This window comes from Hemitrygon akajei, chromosome 8 (assembly GCF_048418815.1).
Source record: "Hemitrygon akajei chromosome 8, sHemAka1.3, whole genome shotgun sequence".
In the NCBI taxonomy this organism is placed as follows: Eukaryota; Metazoa; Chordata; class Chondrichthyes; order Myliobatiformes; family Dasyatidae; genus Hemitrygon; species Hemitrygon akajei.
Window position 1 is genome coordinate 132678732 of NC_133131.1, and position 22504 is coordinate 132701235.

Sequence of the window (22504 nt, forward strand, 5' to 3'; positions counted from 1 at the left end):
CATGGTTGAATGGTGGAACTGACTCAGTGGGCCAAATGGCGTAATTCTGCTTCTATGCTTATGGTCTTATGTGAGCCACTCACTGTTTTCTCCCCACAACTTCTTCTCCAAAGCCTCGCATGTTTTTGCTCACCATATATTTATCTAGTTCCTTCTTGAAGGTCATAATGAAATCTGTCTCTAATACTATACTTAAGTTCTTATCCTCTTAAGTAACCTTGAAGTAGAATCATAGCACTGCACAGAAGCAGAGCTTTTTGGCTCCTCTCATCTATGCTGACTCTTGTGCCTACCCAGAATAATCCCACTCACTTACATAACTTCTCTATCTTCCGAGCCTTATCCATGTAAGTATGTGCCTCTCCAGTTACTTTTAAATGTTGCAATTGTTTCAGTCTCAACCACCTCCTATGGCAGATAACCAACACCCTCTCCATGAAAAGCTTACCCCTCAGATTTCATTTAAATTTCTTCCCTCTTACTTTAAGCCCTGGCTTTCTAGTTCTGTACTCACCTGCTTTGGGAAGAAAACAACTCTATCTACAGTGGATTCTGGTTAATAAGAACATATCTGGACCAATACATTAGCCCAATTAAGTGGCTACCCCAATTGGTCGGTTTTAGGAAATAGTTTTATAAAAAAGTATAAAAAAGACAAAATACCACTGAACTGGGTAACAAATTACATATTTAAAAGAAACAGAACAAATCAGAGCACTACCTATTCTGTATTGGTTCTTAATGCTTATTGATGGAGGAATTCATCTGTGTTTCATTCTTTTGACTGTAATTTAACAAAATCAGTGCTGATACTTAATGCAGATAGTGGACTGACTTCAAACAATGCTGTCCATGATTGCATCTTCCAAATCTTCATTTTAATTGTAACATTCAAGATGTTTGCAAATACCTTCAGATTTTCCATAGCCTCTGACCTGTTGAAGTAGTGAAATTGTTTTATTTTCATTCCTGGCCATTTCTGGCATCTTCCAAGTTTGAATGCTTGAAACTGCAGCGAGCCAAACAGTTCTGAATTATATTACTACTTATTTCTCGCCAGCTATATCTTTGAACACAAACGCATGCAATTGACACTACTTAAAAACTGTTCACTCTAAGCACAGTGTAGTGTCTTAGAGGCTACACAAGTTTATGTAACTGACACTAGTTGGAAACTGTTCAGCAACAGTCTGCTGTCCCAAGCGGCATAGAGTCCAAAATAAACAAGGAGAATTCCAGCTATTTTCTTGATTATATTTTGTTGTTTAAGAGTTGTCCCAAATAAGTGGCTGCCCTGATTAACCAATGGTCCAATTAACCAGAATCCACTCTATTTATGATCCTCATCAATTTATAAACCTCTATCAGGCCCCCTCTCAATACCTTTTGTTCCAATGAGAATAAGCCCATCCTTTCCAATCTTTCATAATAACTGCAGCCCTCCATTCCAGATAATGTCCTAACCACTTTGTCCAACTTTCCAGCTGATCCATGTCTTGCTGTATCCTTAAACAATTTTCTTTGCTATCTGCAACTTTACTAATTTCTGTGTCATCAACCAACTTATTAATCAGACCACATACAGTACTGTGCAAAAGTTTTAGGTATATATATATATATATATTTATAGCTAGAGTGCCTAAGACCTTTGCACAGGACTGTAGTAAGTTTATGTATTGCACTACTGCTGCTGAAGAAAAGCATATTTCATGATGTATGAGAGCGATGATAAACCTGATTCTGATATGGGTCTCTATTGTGGACTGATCATGGGAAGGGAGCAGAGAGAGGTGAATCATGGTTGGGAGAAGTCTCAAAAACTCAATCAGATTTGTGAGACATAATTCCCCCGGCACAAAACCATGCAGACCGCTCCTAATTAGTTCTTATTTTTAAAAGTGAATATAAATCCTGCCCGTCAAAGTCTTCTCCAACAACTTCCCACCCCTAATATAAGGCTCACTAGCCTGCATTTTGCAGGCTTATCTGTAATGCCCTTTATGAACAAGAGGACAACATTAGCTATACTTATGACCTTGTAGCTCATCTATGGCTAATGAAGATGCAGAAATCTTTACCAGAGCTCCAGCTTTTACAACAATATTATACTTAATGTGACACTGTGTTTCATGTCTTTTGAGCATCCAAATATATTACCTACTATTTCCCCTCTATCCTGTATGGTTGATACTGCCTCAAAGAACTCTGATTTTCTTGGAAATGACTTTCTCTTTGTTGAGCTCATGTTGGCTCTATTAAATCAGATTACTTCCATCCCTATTTCTTTAAATATATATGGAAGTACAAAATGTGCACTTATAACCCTTAACTTTATTGTTTTGCCTAATATCCAATAAGTGAGACAATGGTATTTAATTCCTAACCATGTATGTTAGTACTAATAATAGAATAGACAGGTAGTTCACATAAACGGAACTGGTCTTTTTACTCTGACTTCTCATCCTCTCATCTCGGCCCGAACACTGACTGTTTACTCTTTTCCATAGATGCTGCCTACCCTGTTGAGTTCCTCAAGATTTGCCAAGAATTTTCTGCCAGGATTTAAATAGTATGTGGGTAATAAGAGGCAAGGTGGGGCCTTTTAGGAAGAAAGAAGGTGATATATGGCTAAAGCGGTGAGAAGTTTGAGAATAGTTAATGAATATTTTGTTTTGGTGCCTATTAAGAAAATGGCGGTAAGATCGTACAGTATATATTAGGAATAATGGCTCAGGTAAATACTGTTAGAGAGGCCATATTAGAAAGACTAGCTACTGTATGTGAAGTATAGTTCAGGAGGCATTGATCCTGGGTTGCTAAGGGAAGTTGGTAGAGCTGGACATCACCTTCCAATAATACCCATAGAAGGAGAAGGTGCCAAAGATGTGGAAACTTTCAAGTATCATTTACTTGTTCTGAAAATGGTATAAGGACATCCCTATCACTACAGGTCAATCACTTTGGTTGTAGGTAACATTTTAGAAGAAATAATCAGAAAGAGGAATTAACAGGCACTTGGATCTACTTGAATTAATCAAAGGGACCTAGAATGAATTTGTAATAGACAGCTTGTTTGGTGAAGTCATCAGAGGACGATGATGAAATTTAAAACAAAATAACTCGGATTGTTTATTCACATGGTTTGAAATTCCCAGGTTCATTAAGCTCAATTCTTAATATCAATCCTATAAATCTTTCATTTTTATTTTAAATTAGGGAGACTGCAGGTATAGTTAGTTATGAAAAGCTTTAATAATCAATTCATCTGAGTGCCTATAAAAAAATTGTTTCTTTTTATTCCATAGTGCATTGGAAATTCTACAAGAAATAAACATGTCTTCACGTCGTCGGAACCATTTTAGTGAAATAGCTGTTAGCAGACTACTTGACCACAATACATCTCTCAAATATACACTGACTGGATATTTGTCATCCAATGACATCATCACTGATGGTTTCTATGATCCTGGTCGGGTAAAAAAAAAAGTCTATTCATTTAGTATATCTATTTCACTTTGATTAATAAATAATTATGTCAATGTATAATGGGTGAGCAAGTGCCCTGTTTTCTGCTATGACTTGAGGTAGATGATATGTGGATCCTGTAGAAAATAACTTTTTCACTTTTATAGTTGTATGTCAGAACCTGGGTTCTATGGAATTGAATTGTAAACAAACCTTTTATATCTTCTCCATGTTAAATAGTTATAAACATTTAATGTTGAAATAGTTCATATGGATCGCATGATTTGTATTAAGTGACTAGTAATTAAACCTAAAACTTTTCACTTTTTCTTTCATTAATTTGCTATCTTGGAGAAATCCTCAAGTTCAGACAAGGTGATGTCTCCCCTAACCAATATAAAAAGAACAAACTGTGCTTGGTATGCAAATCTTTTTCTTACCAAGACTTAGCTAACTGAAACACTTTTTTTTAGGTAAAACTGGGCAAGAAAGTCTTGACTCTTGAAGAATTCAGTAATCATGACTTGAACCAGCATCGGCCAATACTTTTAATTAATGCAAAAAGAACAAATGAGTAAGTTTCATACATTTATTAGTACTTTACATAGGCTAAATTGTTGTTTAATATTTAAAATATCAAGCTTCTGGTCAAGGCGGTGCAGAGCTGCGATGTCCATCAAGGTTGTCGTTCTGATTTAGTTGCTTTTTTGTAGGGATGGTTTTGAGGGTAGTGTAGGGAGTTTGGGAATACGATAAGGTTTAGAGTCAGGAATGATGAAGAGTTAGAGCTCAAGGGCAGTAAATGAAGATTCAGGGGCAGGAGCTGTGGATTCAGAGTACTCCATGGTTGAAAGCCAATAAACTCCACAGACAGACATTGGATTGGCAGGCATGTGGGTGAAGACGAGTGATCCTCGTGGTCAGTGACTGAGGTTAGCTGGCTCAAGGGTGAGGGCTGGTGAGTCTTCAGTTTGGTGAGTAACTCCAGGTCAATGAGTCCTGGGATCAAAGGTCTGTGTGGTCAGGAGGTCAAGGCCCAAAGGTCAAAGTCCCGTGATTGATGAGTCCGGGGATTGATACCTAGAGGTTGATGAAACCTGGAAGTCAGAGGTCTGTGAGTCTAGGCCAGGAACTGGAGGTTGGAAGCTCATTGTCTGAGAATCCAGGGCCAAGGACTGGTGGTCAGGGGTGCAGAGTCGACCTATCCTGGGGTTGGAGCCTTAACTGTATGGGTCAGTTGTTGGGTGTGTGGGAGGGTGGGAAAGGAGCTTTTTCATTGGGAAGTTTCAGCTATGACTTTGATTTTTGAAGTGACCACAGAATAATCAAATTGCTATGGCAGCAAAATTTGATCATATTGCCATTCAGTACAATAAGATAGACTCTTGACTTTTCTTTCTACCTCACTGTGACCAGCATCTTATCATCTACCTGCATGACACTTTCTCTGTAACTGTAACATTTTACTCTGCATCAGGACCAAACCTGTGGCAGTAACATTCTGGGGCTGGAATGATTCATCTCCAACAATCACAACCATCCTTTTCCTGTGTGAGGTAGATTCCAATCACTGCAATATTTTCCCATGACTTCAGTTTTACCGGAATGCATTGATGGCATGTTTTGTTAAATGCTGCCTTGATGTCGGCACAGTTACTTCTACATCCTTAAGTAGATGAGGTGCTGCTTAGTGAAGCTGCAATACAAGATTACTTGTAACCCAAATGAAGAAGCATGTAATAGACAGAGTTAAATTACATCACAACTAAAATATCGAATCATAGCTCTGACTGGAAACATCAATGACAGGGTCTGAATGTCTGTAGCCAAGTGTCAACGACAGCTTCCAACATTTTGCTGATGATTGAGAGGTGACTGAGTAGTAATTAACCACGTTGGATTTGTCCTGTTTGGTGTAAACAGATTTTCTACATTCTCTATTGCATGCTTCTTTTGTTCTTTAGCATGCGAGTAGCTCTGAATTGCAGCTCATCGTTCTTGGGTATGCTTGGTGCTGTTTTCAGCCAGCCTTTGTTCATTGTTTGTCTGAATTGGGGCTTGGGTCTTTATTTGCTGGTATCAGAGAGTATTTAAGTTATTTGGTTTATCCTAATATACTTTTGTACGTTGGGGTTTAACTTCTGCAATTTTCCTGTACTTATCCACAGCTCCTGAATCAGTAAATATTTGGATTCCTTCTAAGCCAGTTGATTAATGTAAGGACAGCTATCCATTCAAGTTCTCTATCAATTTTAATCCAGTCCTGCCGAAGGGTCGTGGCCCAAAACATCGGCTATACTTTTTTCCATAGATGACAGCTGGCCTGCTGAGTTCCTCCAGCAATTTTTGTGTGTTGTTTAGACTTAGCTACCATCTTACACAACTTCAACATAACATCCCATCTTCTGTACTCAGTACAGTGATTTATGAAGGCCAATGTACCAAAAGCTTTCTTTCTGACCCTATCTACCTGTGACACCACTTTCAATGAATTATGTACCTTTATTCCAAGATCCCTTTGTTCTACTGCACTCCTCAGTGTCTTACCTTTCACTGTGTAAGACCTACCCTGGTTGATCCTACTGAAGTGCAAAATCTCAGCCTTGTCTGCATTAAATTCCATCTGCCATTTTTCACCCCATTTTTCCAGCTGATGCAGATACCTCTGCAAGCCATGATAGCCTTCATCACTGTCCACTACACCTCCAATCTTGGTGCCATCTGTAAATTTCCTGATCTGGTTAACTACATTATCATCCAGATCATTGATATAGATGATAAACAACAAAAGGACCCAGCACTGATCCCTGTGGCACACCACTAATCACAGGCCTCCAGTGAGGCAACCTTCTACTCCCTCTCACTAGCTTCTCCCACAAAGCCAATGTCTAATCCAATTTACTACCTCGCCCTGAATGCTGAGCAACTGAACTTTCCTGACCAGCCTCCCATGCGGGACCTTGTCAAATACCTTACTAAAGTCTATGTAGACTGCCTTCCCTTCATCTTCTTTCCTGGTAATTTCCTTGAAAAACTCAGTAAGATTGGTTAGACATACCTTGATAGTTAATGTTAAATATTAGAAATGAAATTCATTCTGATTGCTGGAAAACTTGTGAAATTTTCACAAAAGATGTGAAATCTTCAGAAATGGATTTCCTCAAAATTCTCAGTATTTTTAAAAACAAATATAATATTTGCTGCTTTTTCAGTATGTATATAAACATTACTGAATTTGTATCTTACTTTGTAGACCCCAGGTGGAAGCAACATCAACTGATGACAAATTTCTCGATGTTCCAGTAGCAAGCAGTGGTCGCAATGTTTCTAGCAGAATGAGTATCAGAGATAAATCATCCAGGTCTGTCTTCCCTCATTCTATTTCTTTTTCCTGCAGATTTTGAAGTAAGTTACCTTTAAGTGAATGAATGTGAAACTGTAACTTTCTCAGCTTTATTGGAAGCTAATCTAAAATTCTAGTACCTAGCATCAAAAAGTCATAGCTACCAAACTGGATTAGCTGATCAATTGTCCTCTTGAAATAAATGCTAATATGGCATTTGCGTTCTTCACCACAGACTCACCCTGCAGATTTACCTTTAGGGAATCTTGCACAAGGACTCTAAACCCCTTTGCACCTCAGATTTTTGTATTTTCTCCCCATTTAGGAAATAGTCAACCCTTTCATTTCTTCTACCAAAGTGCATGATCATACAGTTCCTGACACTGTGTTCCATCTGCCACCTCTTTGCCCACTTGCCTAATCTGTCTATGTCTTTCTGTAGCCTATTTCCTTGTGCTACCTGCTCCTCCACCTACCTTCATACTGTCTTCAAACTTTACAACAATGTGATCAGTTCCATCATCAAAATCATTGACATATAACGTAAAAAGAATTGGTCCCAACACAGACCTGTGTGGAACACCACTAGTCACTGGCAGCCAACCAGAAAAGGCTCCCTTTATTCCCACTCTTTTGCCTCCTGCCAATCAGCCACTGTTTTATCCATGCTAGAATCTTTCCTGTAATACCATGGGCTTGTAGCTTGTTAAGCAGCCTCATGTGTGGGACCTTGTCAAAAGCCTGCTTGTTATTTCTTCAAAGAATTCCAAGAGTTTTGTCAGGCAAGAAACCATGCTAACTACAGTCTATTTCCTTAGAGTTCTATGGAGGGAGAGGCACTAGAGCGTTTTCTTGGTCATAGTGTCTATCTACCACTCTGGGCCTTCATATCCTGCACATCATTCTCCATAACTTACACTATCTACAATGGCATCCTATCATGAAGCATATCTTCCCTTCCACCTGGTTTTCGCTGTTTGACACTGGGGACAAAATCTCACTCATCTAATTAACCAGAATTTTTTCTCTTAGTCATTTGTCCAGTACTGCTGAATGCGTGCACAGTAATCAGTGGTCATATCACTCCTTTCAAGATTTTCAAAGCAAGTTGTCATAGAGTCATACAGCGTGGAATATGCCATTTGCCCACTGACTTTGTGCCAACTCTCAGGTGGCTATTAGAATAATCTTTTAGCAAGCCTATTTTATTCTTTCCACATTTCTACCAATTCCCCCAGATTCAATTTCTCACTTACACACTAAAATCTTTGGGACTTGGGAGGAAACTGCAGCACTTGAGGAAATTCATGTGATCACAAAGAAATATGCAAATTTGACAGTCAGCACTGGAGGTCAAGATTGAATCCACCTCATTGGAGCTGAGAAACAGTAGTTCCACCAGCTGTGTGAATTTACCAACCTGTTTGCAAACATTTCTCTGTATCCAGATTCAAGCCCCTCAATTTCAGTACCAACTCAGTACCTCAATCTCGCAGATTACTGACTAGTTAGGCTTTACCTTTTGCATGCAACTAATTATAGTACTAATCATAAATCTTCTCTTTAACACTATCAGTGCCAAGGTACTTGTCGACAATCTGACTGTCAATCTGCAATGACTAGTAGGAAGGGATAATCAGAAAATGATCTGCCAGCTTATTAGAAATAAACTAAAATATGCTCCAGTTAAATTAAATTGAAGAGATACTGATGTGTAACCAAAATTTAAAAATTGACTAAAGTATGTTCCATTACTCATTGTTTTATCTAGCTCATTCGATTTAGATGCATCTGTAGCAGTTCTGTAAAGCTTTGCAAAATGAGATCACAACATAATGCAGTGGCATTTTCAGGTTTTGATTGATATTCAATGGAAATATTGAGAGTAATTAAGTGTTTTCTATCTACCTTAAAATAATTAGATGCATATAATCATTCAAATATGGCAAAAGGAACACTTTTGGCCCTTCAGCATTACTTGCCCTGTATATAATACATATTTGTTCTGTTACTGGGAATATTGTTGCAAAGCATCAGTTGAAAGACTAAAATATTGGTCAGAGCTAAATTTTAAATCTTCTTAAAGGAAAGTGGTAGAACACATATAAGAATTTCAGAGTTTGAGACCAATCAAACATCTACAAATTATGGGTCCTCGGAAGTAGGGGTCGGGGTGGTTTCGAAAAGGCCAGCATTGGAGTGTAAAATGCTCAAAAGGATATAGGGATGGGTATATTTGCAGAGATAGCATGGGAAGCCATGAACACATTTGAACAGGTGTTGAATTTTTAAATATATCTGCTGGTGGATTGAATTCCACTGAAGCCTGGAAAGCAGCGGGGTGTTGGATGAACACTTAATTGAGATCAAGCAGCAGAGTTTTAATAGTATCAAACTTTTGGATGGTGTAAGATGAGAAATTGGACTAGAGCCTACTGATAGTTGAGGAATGGACAAGTGTTTCAATAGGAGATGAGTGACCTCCATAACAGCAAAGACAGTGATGATATGAAGGTCAAAATAGGCAGATACTACGGTGCAAAATGTTTTAAGTCGGGAAACATCTTCTGCAATACTGCTTTATTTGTTGATTTTTTTTATCGTTATAGTGTTACATGTCCATTATAAATTCCACATTCTACATTTATAATGGACGTTCCCCATGTAAACATAATACTGTAATTATATTTTTCCAACAGTAAATAATCTACAAAGTTTTATTTATTTATTTATTTATTGAGATACAGCATGAAATAGGCCTTTCCAGCCCTTTGAGCTGCGCTGCCCAGCAGTCCCTCGATTTACCCCACGCCTAATCATGGGGCAATTTACAATGATAAAATAACCAACAAACCACTATGTCTTTGGACTGTGGGAGGAAACTGGAATACCTGGAGGAAACCCATGTGGTCACAGGGAGAACATATGAACTCACAGGCAGCAGCAGGAATTGAACCCGGGTACTGTAACCACTATGTTACCGTGCCAGTTCCATGGTTCTCAGCTTTAGGCTTATTCAGCAGTCAGCTTTATTTCAATACAAACTGTATAAAGTTATACATTATAAAAGTAAAATATATTATATGAAACAAATCAATTGGAGGATTTTTAGTCATAGTAATTTAAGAAAATGATAGACTTTCGAGATAAGCAACAGATAAATTGTAACAGCAGTGATTCATCTTGGTGTCATTTTCCAACAAAACATACCAAAGAAGTTGGGTTTGTCTTAATTAAGTGTGTTTGACAAGAATGTCATTTATTTTATCCATTTTGTTAGTCAGATAAAATCATTTCCTAATTCAATGGTCCTGATAGGTTACAAATGTTCACAATATGAGATTTAGAGTCATTGAGTTTTAGAATAACACATCAATGAAACAGGACCATTGGCCCATTTGGTTCAAAGGTTTCAAAGGTACATTTAATGTCAGAGAAATGTATACAATATACATCCTGAAATACATTTTCTTCACAACTATCCACAAAAACAGAGGACTGCCCCAAAGAATGAATGACAATTAAGTGTTAGAACACCAAAGTCCCCCCTACTTCTCCCCTCCCTCCCGCACGTAAGCAGGATCCCCCCCCCCCCCCCCCCCCACTGGCAAAAGAAAAGCATTGTTACCCACCACCGAGCATTCAAGTGTAAGCATAGCAACAGCAAAGGCACAGACTTACAGTACTCCAAAGATTACTTGTTCACCCGGTATTCGACATACCACAGGCTCTTTCTCTCCCTAATAAGGGAATCTCTGTTTCACAGCAAGAGGGGAGACATAACAACTCGCTGGTTTATGATTTTAAAAGTCCGTTGCGCCTCTTTTTCAACCTCTGTGCCTAAAGATCTCAGGTCTCTGGGCACATAGCCCCAGATCTTCCATCTCCCACGACTCACTGATCTCCTGCTCGGACACTGACATTCGATCTGCCTGTCTCCAGAGCCACTAGTCTTGGCCCTCCAAAGGCAAGCTGAGCTCTCAGGTGAGCCCTTGGCATGCCGAATAACGACCAGTCATGAAACCCCAAGAGTGGGTCCCATTCCTGCAAAGAACCGAAGTCAGCATGTAACTCCAGGTCAGCATCTTCAAAAGAACCCCGAAAGGGAAAAATGGAGACATTAAAGATGGAAGTAGAGCTGTTTCTGAAGATGCAAGTGAGGGCTCGCCATTAGGCACCATCAATCCTCCTAAGCTGCTGCTCCTCATATTCACCAAGGCGCTCATCTAAGTTGGTCCCATTAGCTACAAAGCAAGATACCATTCTAAGCTGGTACCATTTGCAGATCTAGTGCGATGTGAATATAATTTCTGGGTCAGACTATAAAAAAAATCTTTGCTGTGATGGTGCTTAACATTAATTTTTAAAATAATACTATTAGTCTATTCCCAACTCTTCCTCTTTTCTGAAGATTGGTGATGTGAGATGCAGAGGGTTGTTGCTAAAGATAATGGGGTTGGTGGAGCAGTTGAAGTATAGAGATTGTGGATGTAAGGTTATGTAGTTCAAGTTCAAGTTTAATTGTTATTCAACCATATACATGAATATTCCTGAACACAGTCAAACGAAACAGTGTTACTCCAGGGCCAAGATGCAAAACACAATATCAACAGCCATACAAAGCACAAGGCACATGTAGCACATAAAAGATATAAGTAAAATACAGTCACACAAAATATATATATATGTAGTCTGTGAATGTTGCAGTAATTTGCCATTGAACGCAATAGGACTTGTCTTCTGCTGAGCAAACGCTGGAAATCAGCACCAACTCCACTTGGGCGCCATGCCACACTGCCTCTGGTGGAGCACTCAGACTCTGATGCCTCTCTCCTGGTTGCCTGTAACCAGGCAACACCAGGGTTTGAGGCCTAGTCCTTGCTACAACCGAGGCCACGCAGCCCTCCTTCCACTTCCCAATAAATCAGTGAATCAAACTTGCAGCATTCCACATTAACAATGTCCAGCAGGATGTTGCAATCACAGTAAAAGTGAGTAAAATGATCACCCATTGTAAGACTGCACACTGACCCCTATGATGCCTCTCTGATGCAGGCAGCAGCACAATCCAGACCAGGTCCAGCTCCTCAGTTTCTTGACCAATGAGCAACTCACTGATGGCATAGCCCTGCAGTACTTTAAGTTGTTAATGACCAGCAGGGCCTTACAATCGTAAAAATTACGTCAATATTATCTTCACTTGACCCTGTGGAAGCCACTACAATCGAATGAATCACTATCTTTCTGGAAACTACCATACCTTCGGCCATGAAACAGAAAGTGTGCTTGTTTTAGTATCAGTAGACTGCAATTTACACTAAAAGATGTTGCTTGAAAGACTTTGTGAGTTGTATTGTTGTTTTAAAGTTCACTTTTTATTAAAACAGATGTGAGCAAATCTTTCCATAGTAAAATATTTCAAAACAACAAACAAATCCTTCCTACTGATACAAAACTTGAAAATGCTGGGAATAGTAAGCACATCAGGCATTAACCAGAAACACTGACTCTTGTTCTCAGCAGTTTACCTGAGCTTCTGATTATTTCCAGTATTTTATTTTATCCTTCCAGATGTACATTGGTTTGCTTATATACATGCTGATAATAATTGGCTGAGGAGGAAAAAATGGCAAGTTATGTTGAGAGTTCCATACTCTTTTTCAAATAGCAGTAAGACTTTTGTACCTACCTGAACAAGAAGATACCTTCTATTCAAGATATTGTACAACACTGGCTTTCCTCTGATAATGAAGCAGCCAGCCCACTGCTATTAGGTAACATCCAGGCTTGAGGTGGTTGTCACAAGTAACGTTTGCCCCTAACATGACGAGTTATCGATCATCCTAAAAGCTTTGGCATTACTAAATCCTTCTTCCGTCTTTAGTATTCTGGATCATTACCTCTGCCCTTAAGCTCTACTGCACCAGTCTCACAGGATAGTACTCTGTGGCTATTAGAGACCTGGGTTTCCTCTGGGAGTGGGTTACCTCACGACTCCCCAAAATCTTAGTATCACCTATAAGACCATAAGATATAGGAGCAGGATTATGCCATTCCATCATGGCTGATTTAATTTCCCTCTCAACCTCATTCTTCTGTCTTTTCCCCATAACCTTTGACACCCTGACTAATCAGGAAATTATCAACCACCACTTTAAATTTACTCAGTGACAAGGCCTCCACAGCTATCGGTGGCAATGAATTCTACAGATTCACTACCTCTGGCTAAAAAAATAGTTCTTCATCTCCATTCTAAATGGATGTTCCTCTGTTCTGAAGCTGGTGCCCTTTGTTCCTAGACTCCTCCACTATTGGAAACATCCTCTCCAAATCCATTCTACCTAGGCCTTTCAATATTTGATAGGTTTCAATCAAATTCCTCCCCAACCACTCTTAAACTACAGCAAGTATAGGCCCAGAGCCATCAAATGCACCTCAAAACATTAACCCTTTCATTCCTGGAATTGTTCTTGTGAACCTCTTCTGGACCCTCTTCAATGCTTGCACATCTTTTCTTGGACAAGAGGCCCCAAACAGCTCCCAAGACTCTCAAGTTATGTCTCACTAATGTCTTACAAAGTCTCAGCAAAACATTCTTGCTTTTATACTTCCATGAAATAAGTGATAACATTGCATTTTCCTTACTTAACACTGACTCAACCTGCAAGTTAACCTTTAGGAAATCTTGCAAAGGACTCCTAAGTCCCTTTGCACCTTTGAGTTTTGAATTTTTTCTCTATTTCGAAGATGGTCATTGCCTTTATTCCTTCTACTGAAATGCATGACCATAAACTTCCATACACTATATTCCATCTGTCACTTTTTTGCCAATCTGTTGAAGTCATTCTGCAGACTCTGCTTCCTCAACACAACCTGCCCCTCCACCTACCTTCATATTGTCTACAAACTTGGCCACAAAGCCATCAATTCCTTCATTCAAATTGTTGACATATAATGGGAAAAGAAGCTGTCCCGTTACTCTCCCCTACTGAACACCATTAGTCACCAGCAGCCAACTAGAAAAGGCCCGTTTATTCCCACTCTTTGCCTCCTGCCAGTCAGCCAATCTTCTGTCCATGCTAGTATCTTTACTGTAATGCCTAGTGCTCTTACCTTGTTAAGCAGCCTAATGCATGGAACCTTGTCAAAGGCCTTCTGGAAATCCAAATAAGTAACATCCACCGACTGTCCTGTGTCTATCCTGCCTATTACGTTTGTACTTCCTCAAAGAGTTCCAACAGATTTGTCAGGCAAACCTTCCCCTGAAGGAAACCATGCTGAGTTTGGCCTAGTTTATCATGTGCCTCCAAGTACACCAAAACCTCATCCTTAATAATGGACTCCAACATCTTCCCAACCACTGAAGTCAGGCTAACTGTCTACAATTTCCTTTCTTCTTCCTCCCTCCCTTTTGGAAGAGTGGAGTGACATTTGCAATTTTCCAGTCCTCCAGAACTGTTCCTGAATGTAGTGATTCTTGTAAGCTTATTGCTCATGCCTCCACAATCTCTTCACCATGTCTTTCAGTATCCTGAGGTGCAGTTCATCTGGTCTAGGTGATATATCTACCTCAAACCTTTCAGCTTCACAAGCACCTTCTTCTTAGTAATAGCAACTATACTCACTTCTGCGCCCCCACCCCCCGACATTCTCATATTTCTGGCATACTGCTAGTGCCTTCCACAATGAAGACTGACACAAAGTACTTATTAAGTTCATCCACTACTTCTTTGTCCCCTCCCTCCTCCATTACTACCTCTCCAGTGTCATTTTCTAGCGGTCCAATATCTACTTTTGCCTCTCTTTTGCTCTTTATATATCTGAAAAGACTTGTGGCATATCTTTTATATTATTAGCTAGCTTCCCATATTAAATCTTTTCTCTCCTTATGATTCTTTTAGTTGCCTTCTGTTGGTTTTTAAAAGCTTCCCAATCCTCAAATTTCCCACTAATTTTAACTTTATTATATGCCTTCCCTTGTCAGACATGGTTGCATCGTCCTCCCTTAGAATACTTCCTCTTAGGGATGTATCTATCCTGTAGCTTCCAAATTTCCCCAAAAAACTCCAGCCATTCTGTTTCATTGTCATCCTTGGTAGTGGCCCCTTCCAATCAACTTTGGCTAGTTCCTCCTTTATGCCTCTGTAATTCTCATTACTCCACTATAATACTGATACATCTGATTTTATCTTCTCCTCCTTAAACTGCAGGGTGAATTCTATTACATTATGGTCACCATCTCCTATGTGTTCCTTTATCTTAGACTCCCAAATCAAATCTGGTACATTACACAAAACCCCATCCACGATTGTTTTTTTTTCTCTCGTGGACTGCACTAAAAAGCTATCTGATAGGCATTCTACAAATTCCCTCTCCTGGGATGTAGAACCTGCATATTTTCTCAATCTAGTTGCATATTGAAATTCCCCATGACTATTGTAACATTGCCCTTTTTACATGCCTTTTCTATCTTTCCTAAGTGTGATGAACTACCTTGTGTATGCTTAGGTGGGTGAAGTTGCAAACACATTCTAGTACCACAACATCATTCAAAAACATTCTAGAATCTCAACATCATGTCATCCATTTCCTGAATGTACTACCATTCACCACCAGCCTATCGTAGCTGCTGTTTTTACCGTCTATGTGTTGTGTATCAGCAACTTAATGAAGAATCTGTAATAGTCACTCCCTCACTCCCGCCAAGCTTCTGCCTTCAATCAGTTAGAAGGCCTTGGTATAAATGTTAAATCATAATCTGATCAATCTTTTGCCATTTTGGTGTTATAATCTTGAAACACCCACTTAATCATGTTATGACAGGACCTTTATGACTCAAAACTACAGCATTTTAGAAGCGAGATCACCATTTTGTCAGGGCAACAATGGAGAGAAAATAAATGCCTGCCTTACAAAAATACTAGCTTCATCAATAGCAACTATAGAAATATAGTAAAGTGCAATAGTGCTATTCAGTTCCACAGGAATAATTTAGGATGGATTCCTTGTCCTGAACTTTTTAATGGCCAAATGTTTCATTGCAAAGTGATTATTCATCTAATGAGAGCAAGTTCATTTCAACTTCTACAGATGTGTGGTAGGAAGTATATTGACTGGTTGCATCACAGCCTAGTATGGAAACACCAATGCCCTTGAATGGAAAAGCCTACAGAAGTGGTGGATATGGTCCAGTCCATCTCAGGTAAAGTCCTCTCCACCATTGAGTACATCGACATGGAGCACTGTTGAGGAAAGCAGCATCCACTATCAAGGATTCCGACCACCCAGTCCATGCTCTCTTCTCACTACTGCGTTCAGGAAGAAGGTACAGGAGCCTCAGAACCCAGACCACCAGGTTCAGGAACAGTCATTACTCCTCAACCACCAGGCTATTGAACCAGAGGAAATAACATCACTTGCCCCATCAATGAACTGATCCCACAACCTACAGGCTCACTTTCAAAGACCGTTCATATCATGTTCTCAATATTTATTGCTTATTTATTTATTTATATTATATTTTTTTCTCTCTTGTATTTGCATAGTTTGTTGTCCTTTGCACATTGATTGTTTGACCGTCCTGCTGGTTAAGGCCTTTCATTGATTCTATTGTATTTCTTGTATTTACTGTGATTGTCCACAAGGAAATGAATCTCAGAGTTTTATGGGGTGATGCATATATGTACTTTGAAAATAAATTGACTTTTAATTTGAATTAGCAGTGATATTTGCAGTTAATCCTATTAAGTTCACCTACAGATTTTTCATGGGCAGCTCAGTTAGAGATTAGATGACAAACACAGGAATCCATGTAGACATTCCTCAGGGGAGAAAATCTGCCATTCTTATCCAGCCTGATCAGTATGTGACTCTGGACTCACAGCAATATATTTGACTATTCAAGTCATCTGAAATAGCCTAGCAAGCCATTCACTTGGTTAAGAGGCAATAGAGAGTTGGTAATGAATTCCAACTCTTGCCAGTGATGCACGGAACCTGAGAAATTAATAAATAAAACAAACTTCTGTATCATATCAATGAAAGACAACTTTGAATCTTGTTAAATGAATTTTGAACTGTAGAGATATTACTCAAAACATTTCTTTCAAGACAACAAATACCTTAGATCAAGATTAACCATTGGGCTATCATCAGAGATATCAATATTTCCCATTACTTCTGAAGATTAGCTCCACTCCTTGAAGTTTGTTAGAGGAAAATTGTGACAGGGAAAATTGAGAGAAGTGTTGTGGTAATGACAGAGCTTTGTTTTGACTCCAGCCTCCTTAAGAGATTGCTTACTGTAAATCCATTGGCATTGGACAGTTGGATAGAAAAGGTAAATGGGATTTGCTCAGTTAGAAATCTTGGTTGGCATAGATGAATTAAGGAGAAGAATTTGATTCCATGCTGCTTAGCTCTATAACTCTGACTCTATCTTTGTCCTCATCTTAATGAGCTCAATTTTATTTCATAACGTACAGCAAAGGAAAAGGCAGAGGAAAAAAAGAAGAAGAAAAATTTAAAGAAGGAGAAACTCTGCAAACCAAGGCTGAGGAGAAAGAGAAAAACAAACAATGGGAACCATCTTATGATGTGCTTTTTGATTCTTTTGTCAGTGAAGTTACAAGTAGTATTTTACCACTCCCCAATCTGAGAGATCAAGTGGTATCCCTTGCACTGTAAGTATTTTACTACACTAAGGTCCATTGATTCTGCTGTGTCCTTTTCATAATCAGAATTAGGTGCATTATCCCTATCAAGAAATCTGTTGCTTTGTGACAGCAGTACAATGTAAGGACAAAATTACTATAAATTACAAAGTAAATAAATAGTGCAAAAAAAGGAATAATGAGGTAGAGCTGATGGGTTCATAGGCTGGTCAGAAATTTGATAACGGAGGGGAAGCAGCTGTTCCATACTAACTGTCATCTCCTGATGAGTAAGTCAGGAATCCAGATGCAGAGGAAGGTACAGAGACCCAAGTTTAAAAACTTGGTGATTAATACTGAGGGAATGAAGGTATTAAATAGTGAGCCATAATAGATAAACAGCAGCCTCATGTTGTTGTTGTCTGGATGTTCCAAAGCAGAGTAGGGAGCTAGTAAGATTAGATCTATTGTAGACCTGTTGCAGTTTAACCCTCATCAGTCCAACTAATTTTACCTCCCAGCCTCAGCTCTATCTCTCACTATTTCCCTTTTTGATCTCTGAAATAATCTTGAACATGAGAACCACTTCCTCCGACTCTCTTGTCATCTGATAACCACCATTCTTTCCTACCATGTTGGCAATAATGTTTACAGATTGTCCTCTCTACTGTTTCCTTATCTATCAAATCTGATGTCACTCCTGCCCTGAAAAGAAATACTCTCAACTGATCCATCTTTGCCTACTACTGCCCTAGTTCCAGTCTTCTTTCCTTCACCAAAGTTCTTGCTGAAGATCTAGCCTCCTAAATTCATGCTTTTCTAACCAGCGACTTCTTGTTTGAATCACTACAATCATTTATCTTTTCCATTTACTCATTTTTTTGGGTTGTGGGCATAGCTAGAAAGACCAGTGTTTATTGTTTATCCTTCATCTATCTTCTTGAATCACTGTGGTGCTTCTGGTGAAGGTACATCCACTATTCTTTTGGGAAGGAAGTTTAATGATTTAGACTTTAAATCTTCATCATCATTGATGATGAAGCAATATCAATATTTCCAAGACAGGACAATGTTTGATTCTTGGATGGGAATCCTTTGGGTGAACATGTTCCTATGAGACTGCTCCTTTGATGATAAAGCTTGCAGTTTGAAACTTAAGTATCATAAGGTAATTCTGGATTAAGTTTTGGACTACCCATCTATATCATCATCATCATGACAGTGAACTTCCACTACTTTCACATCACCTAACTCCAATTCCCTTTTTTTTAATCGTAGTTTATCTGTTGCTGACAGCCTCCCCTATATATATATTTTTTTCCTTTTTGTGGTCCCCCAGCTGGCCTCCATCCTTCTCCATTAGCATGAAATCATGTAAAACTTTGCTGCCACTATTTTGATAAAAATGACAACTGACTCTGTGTGTGTTATCAATTAATCCTATACTTTGCACTTTTAAAATACTTAAGCTTTATTTGTCACATGTACATTGAAACATATAGTGAAATGCATCATTTGCATCAAATCAAATCAGCAAGGATTGTGCCAGGCAGTCCGCAAGTGTCGCCACACTTCTAGCACCAACATAGCATACCCACAACTTACTAAATCTAACTGTATGTCTTTGGAATGTGCGAGGAGACTGGAGCACCCAGAGGGAACTCACACGGTCACTGTACGAGCATACAGATGGTGGTGGGAATCAAGAATCGATCTTGTGCTAACCGCTAGACCACTATGCTGCATGTCCAATGTTCCAACTATTTTTTTTTTACAGCTGAGTGGACCAACCATTGCTTTGAGCAGGGAAATTTTTACACAGCCTGACACCTGCACAGTTCTTTAAATGCTAACGTTAACATTATATGTAAGAAAATTCAAGTTGCGTGGCAACAAAAGTGAAGTGTGTGGGAACATTTCAGTTACTGCACGGCCTTGCACACAACTTGGAACAGTGTGTCTGTCCTGTCCACTTATCCTATAATCCAGTTTTTTTTTCCTTTTGGCATATTTATCCAGTTCTCTTTTGAATGCCATTATTGAATATTTCCTGAACTTCTTCAAGCAGTACGTTCAAAACTGTAGTAGCATTTGTAAAATAGTGTCACTTGTTCTTGCTTTTGACAGTAACTTCTTATCTATGTTGAATGACTATTGACTATTCTACCAAATAAAAGTTTTTCCTTTCTAATTAAAACTTATTACTTTGAACACCTATACAAAGTTATTTTATTCACCTTCTCTACTTTAAGGACAACTAAGGTTGCTCCATTTCCTAGGTTTTCTTCAAGTACACTGGTTGTGCAATCTCTAAAAGGCCTTGACAATGCCTTTAAATTAAGGTGTCTAAAATTTAACATTGAGGCCCATCTTGTGTTTTATAAAGGTTTACCATAAGTTCATTGCTCTGAATTTAAAAGGCAAGGATCTCCTTCAGATAGACGTTCACTAGCTTAAAGAGAAAGCCCACTAAGAGATAAATGCCCTTAGTTTAATTCCAGATGACCTTTTGCTGGTGAATGGCGAGGCAAATTGGGAAAGTGTCTGCTCAGTAGAAATTAGACAGGCAAAGTTAACTTATTGCAAATAGCTTTTTTTAGGCTCTAACAATTTAGTTACAGGTACATTCCCCTTCCTGCAACCACCCTCTTCCAATGCCCCAAGCTCTAAATGCTTTAGCAGTACTATGGTTTTTTTTATTCTCATCTCCTCCAGATGTCTGAAGCTTGAGAAGCTGCAGTTGTCTTGGTCATCCAGTTTTTAGATGTCTTTAGTTATATTTCAAAGTCCCTGGGAACATTTCACCAATTTTTTTTTTATCAGTTTCACAAGCAGTTATATAATTTCCATTTTTTGCACTTGAACAAATTATATCTTTGTTATTGTTCTTTTAAGAATTGTACAGTAAATGTTAAAAGTGATGTTGAGATCAAGTAATTATTACAAAATCATAACTAGAAAAATCATTATTTAAATTGTGCTTTAAGTCTTTATCAGTAAATCTATCCAGACTTATTTTGCAATAATATGAATGCTTCCCCTCCTGCCTTTAATTCGAAGTCCTCAAAATTCCCCATTGCATTTCCTTTTCGGTGTTTGTGCTATGCTTTGCTCTTATTGTCTGCAACCATCTTTTTAAACTTTGTTCAATTTTCATTTCTAGCTTTGTTTCTGATAAAATGGGTGGACCTGTAGACAAGGAAATGTTTCATGAGTTCACTTGGGAACTTCACATTGCTGAACTGAAACATGAATTAAGATCTAACATTATTCCTATTGGTAAAATTCAGAAAGGAATCTACTATCACAGAGCACTTCTATTCAAGGTAACAGTTAGTGCTATTTATAAGTAATTATAAAGTTTCCAAAGTGAACATTTAAATATCTGTTATAACATGGTTGATATCCCATCTTTCTTCAGGCATTAGCTGATAGAATAGGAATCAATTGTAGTCTTGTTCGTGGAGAGTATAACCGAGCCTGGAATGAAGTCATGCTAATTGATCACCCTCCTCTAGATACTGTTGGACTTCTCATTCCTCCAAAGGCATACATTGTGGATCTCATGCACCACGTTGGCCAGTTAATGAAGATTGACGGTGCTGAAGCAGCACACTATAAAGTTTGCACAGGTTGTAGCCATAGGCACTGTAAATGTTGCAAACAAATGTCTTGTCAATGAGAACACCTTGAGCAAACAAAATGAGTAGTTATATATTTACATTTACTGTCCTTAAAAATAATTCACATTAAAATTGTTGCTGAACTATCTTAAAAACATATTTGAAAAAGTAATAAATTTACCATTCAGATTTATTTGGTTCTTTTACTTATTTTTTATATTAGTTCTTTGTGTTCCTGACTTATTTCTGAATAAGAATATTTGAATATAACTGACATGCCTTGATGCTGCTGGATTCCATAAAGAGAAATATTCTTTTAGTGTTCCAAAAAGTTGTGAATGAATTGCATTCTGCTTTATAATGTTACACCAAATAATAATATTGTTATCATAGAATTATATTTTATTAAAATTAAACTGTGTTCCTGCAGAATCTAGCCTCTTTATTATCACAAAATGGAATTGCTCTATCACTGTTGGCCTGCCTTCAGCAGCCAGCCCCCTAAGCTCCAATATCTCTCTATCTCTCCATCTCCTCTCTTTCCTTTCCTTGTCATTCAGAGAGGGATGCACTTTACCCCTCTCCTTATCAACCTCTTGGACATCTCTCCTAATATCTCAAAATCTTGAATTTTGTTTGGAAATGTTCTGGTGTAGTATCTAGGGATGCTTTGTATATTCAGGTGCTTTCTTAAAATTAATTGTTGTATTTGCCAGAATATAATACTGGGAATGTTACCCAAAATACTAGAAGAACGACATTAGATGGTTACCGATGTAGTGACAAACATAGACAGGGACCATGGTGTACTAAGCTGTGTCCTTAACTCTCTGTAATTTAGTGCAATCTTGGGCAGAGTAATTACTAGCTAGCACCCATCCTATGCTGCATCAACAATAATGGACAGATTTCTAGACAATTATGACGGTCAAAAATAATATATAGGAATATTCCACCATTCCTGCTGGAATATGGAAAAATATATGGACTTTTGTAACATGTCACTTTCGAACTGTAGACTTTTCTTTTAGTTCTGTTTCTGCGTCTGAGGGTTTTCTCCTGTCACTGTTTTCCCAAACATTTTGGTCGATGAATGTTGATTTTTTTAAAAACAAAATATACTTTATTGATAATAAAATTATTTACATTTAATGTCTGGGAATCCTTTACAGATACAGTATTACCATTACATTCTATACATTTCCATACTTTCAGCTACTCACGTAGCATCGGTGAATGTTGATTGGGTCAATCAGATTAAAGGTCATTAACCTCTCCATAGATGCTATCGAACAGACTTTAGTATTTCCAGCTTTTTCTCTGTTTGTATAAACTCATTGAAATGGTGACAGAACAAGGCTTAAAACACTACAAAACTGTAACCTTATATTTGTAAAGTATCAATGTCGTTTTAATACGGT

General features: G+C 38.3%; 1 protein-coding gene across 1 annotated transcript in view; it reads left to right on the forward strand.

Moving 5' to 3' along the window:
• armc3 (armadillo repeat containing 3) overlaps nucleotides 1–22466 on the forward strand; it is an 82953-nt gene extending 60487 nt beyond the window's left edge. Inside the window, exons 13-18 of the mRNA XM_073054650.1 lie at nucleotides 3306–3474; nucleotides 3939–4039; nucleotides 6719–6826; nucleotides 17293–17490; nucleotides 20624–20786; nucleotides 20882–22466. Coding sequence (XP_072910751.1) covers nucleotides 3306–3474; nucleotides 3939–4039; nucleotides 6719–6826; nucleotides 17293–17490; nucleotides 20624–20786; nucleotides 20882–21142 — 1000 coding nt within the window. The 3' untranslated portion in view covers nucleotides 21143–22466. The remainder of the gene's footprint in view (nucleotides 1–3305; nucleotides 3475–3938; nucleotides 4040–6718; nucleotides 6827–17292; nucleotides 17491–20623; nucleotides 20787–20881) is intronic.
• Nucleotides 22467–22504: the final 38 nt, after the last annotated feature.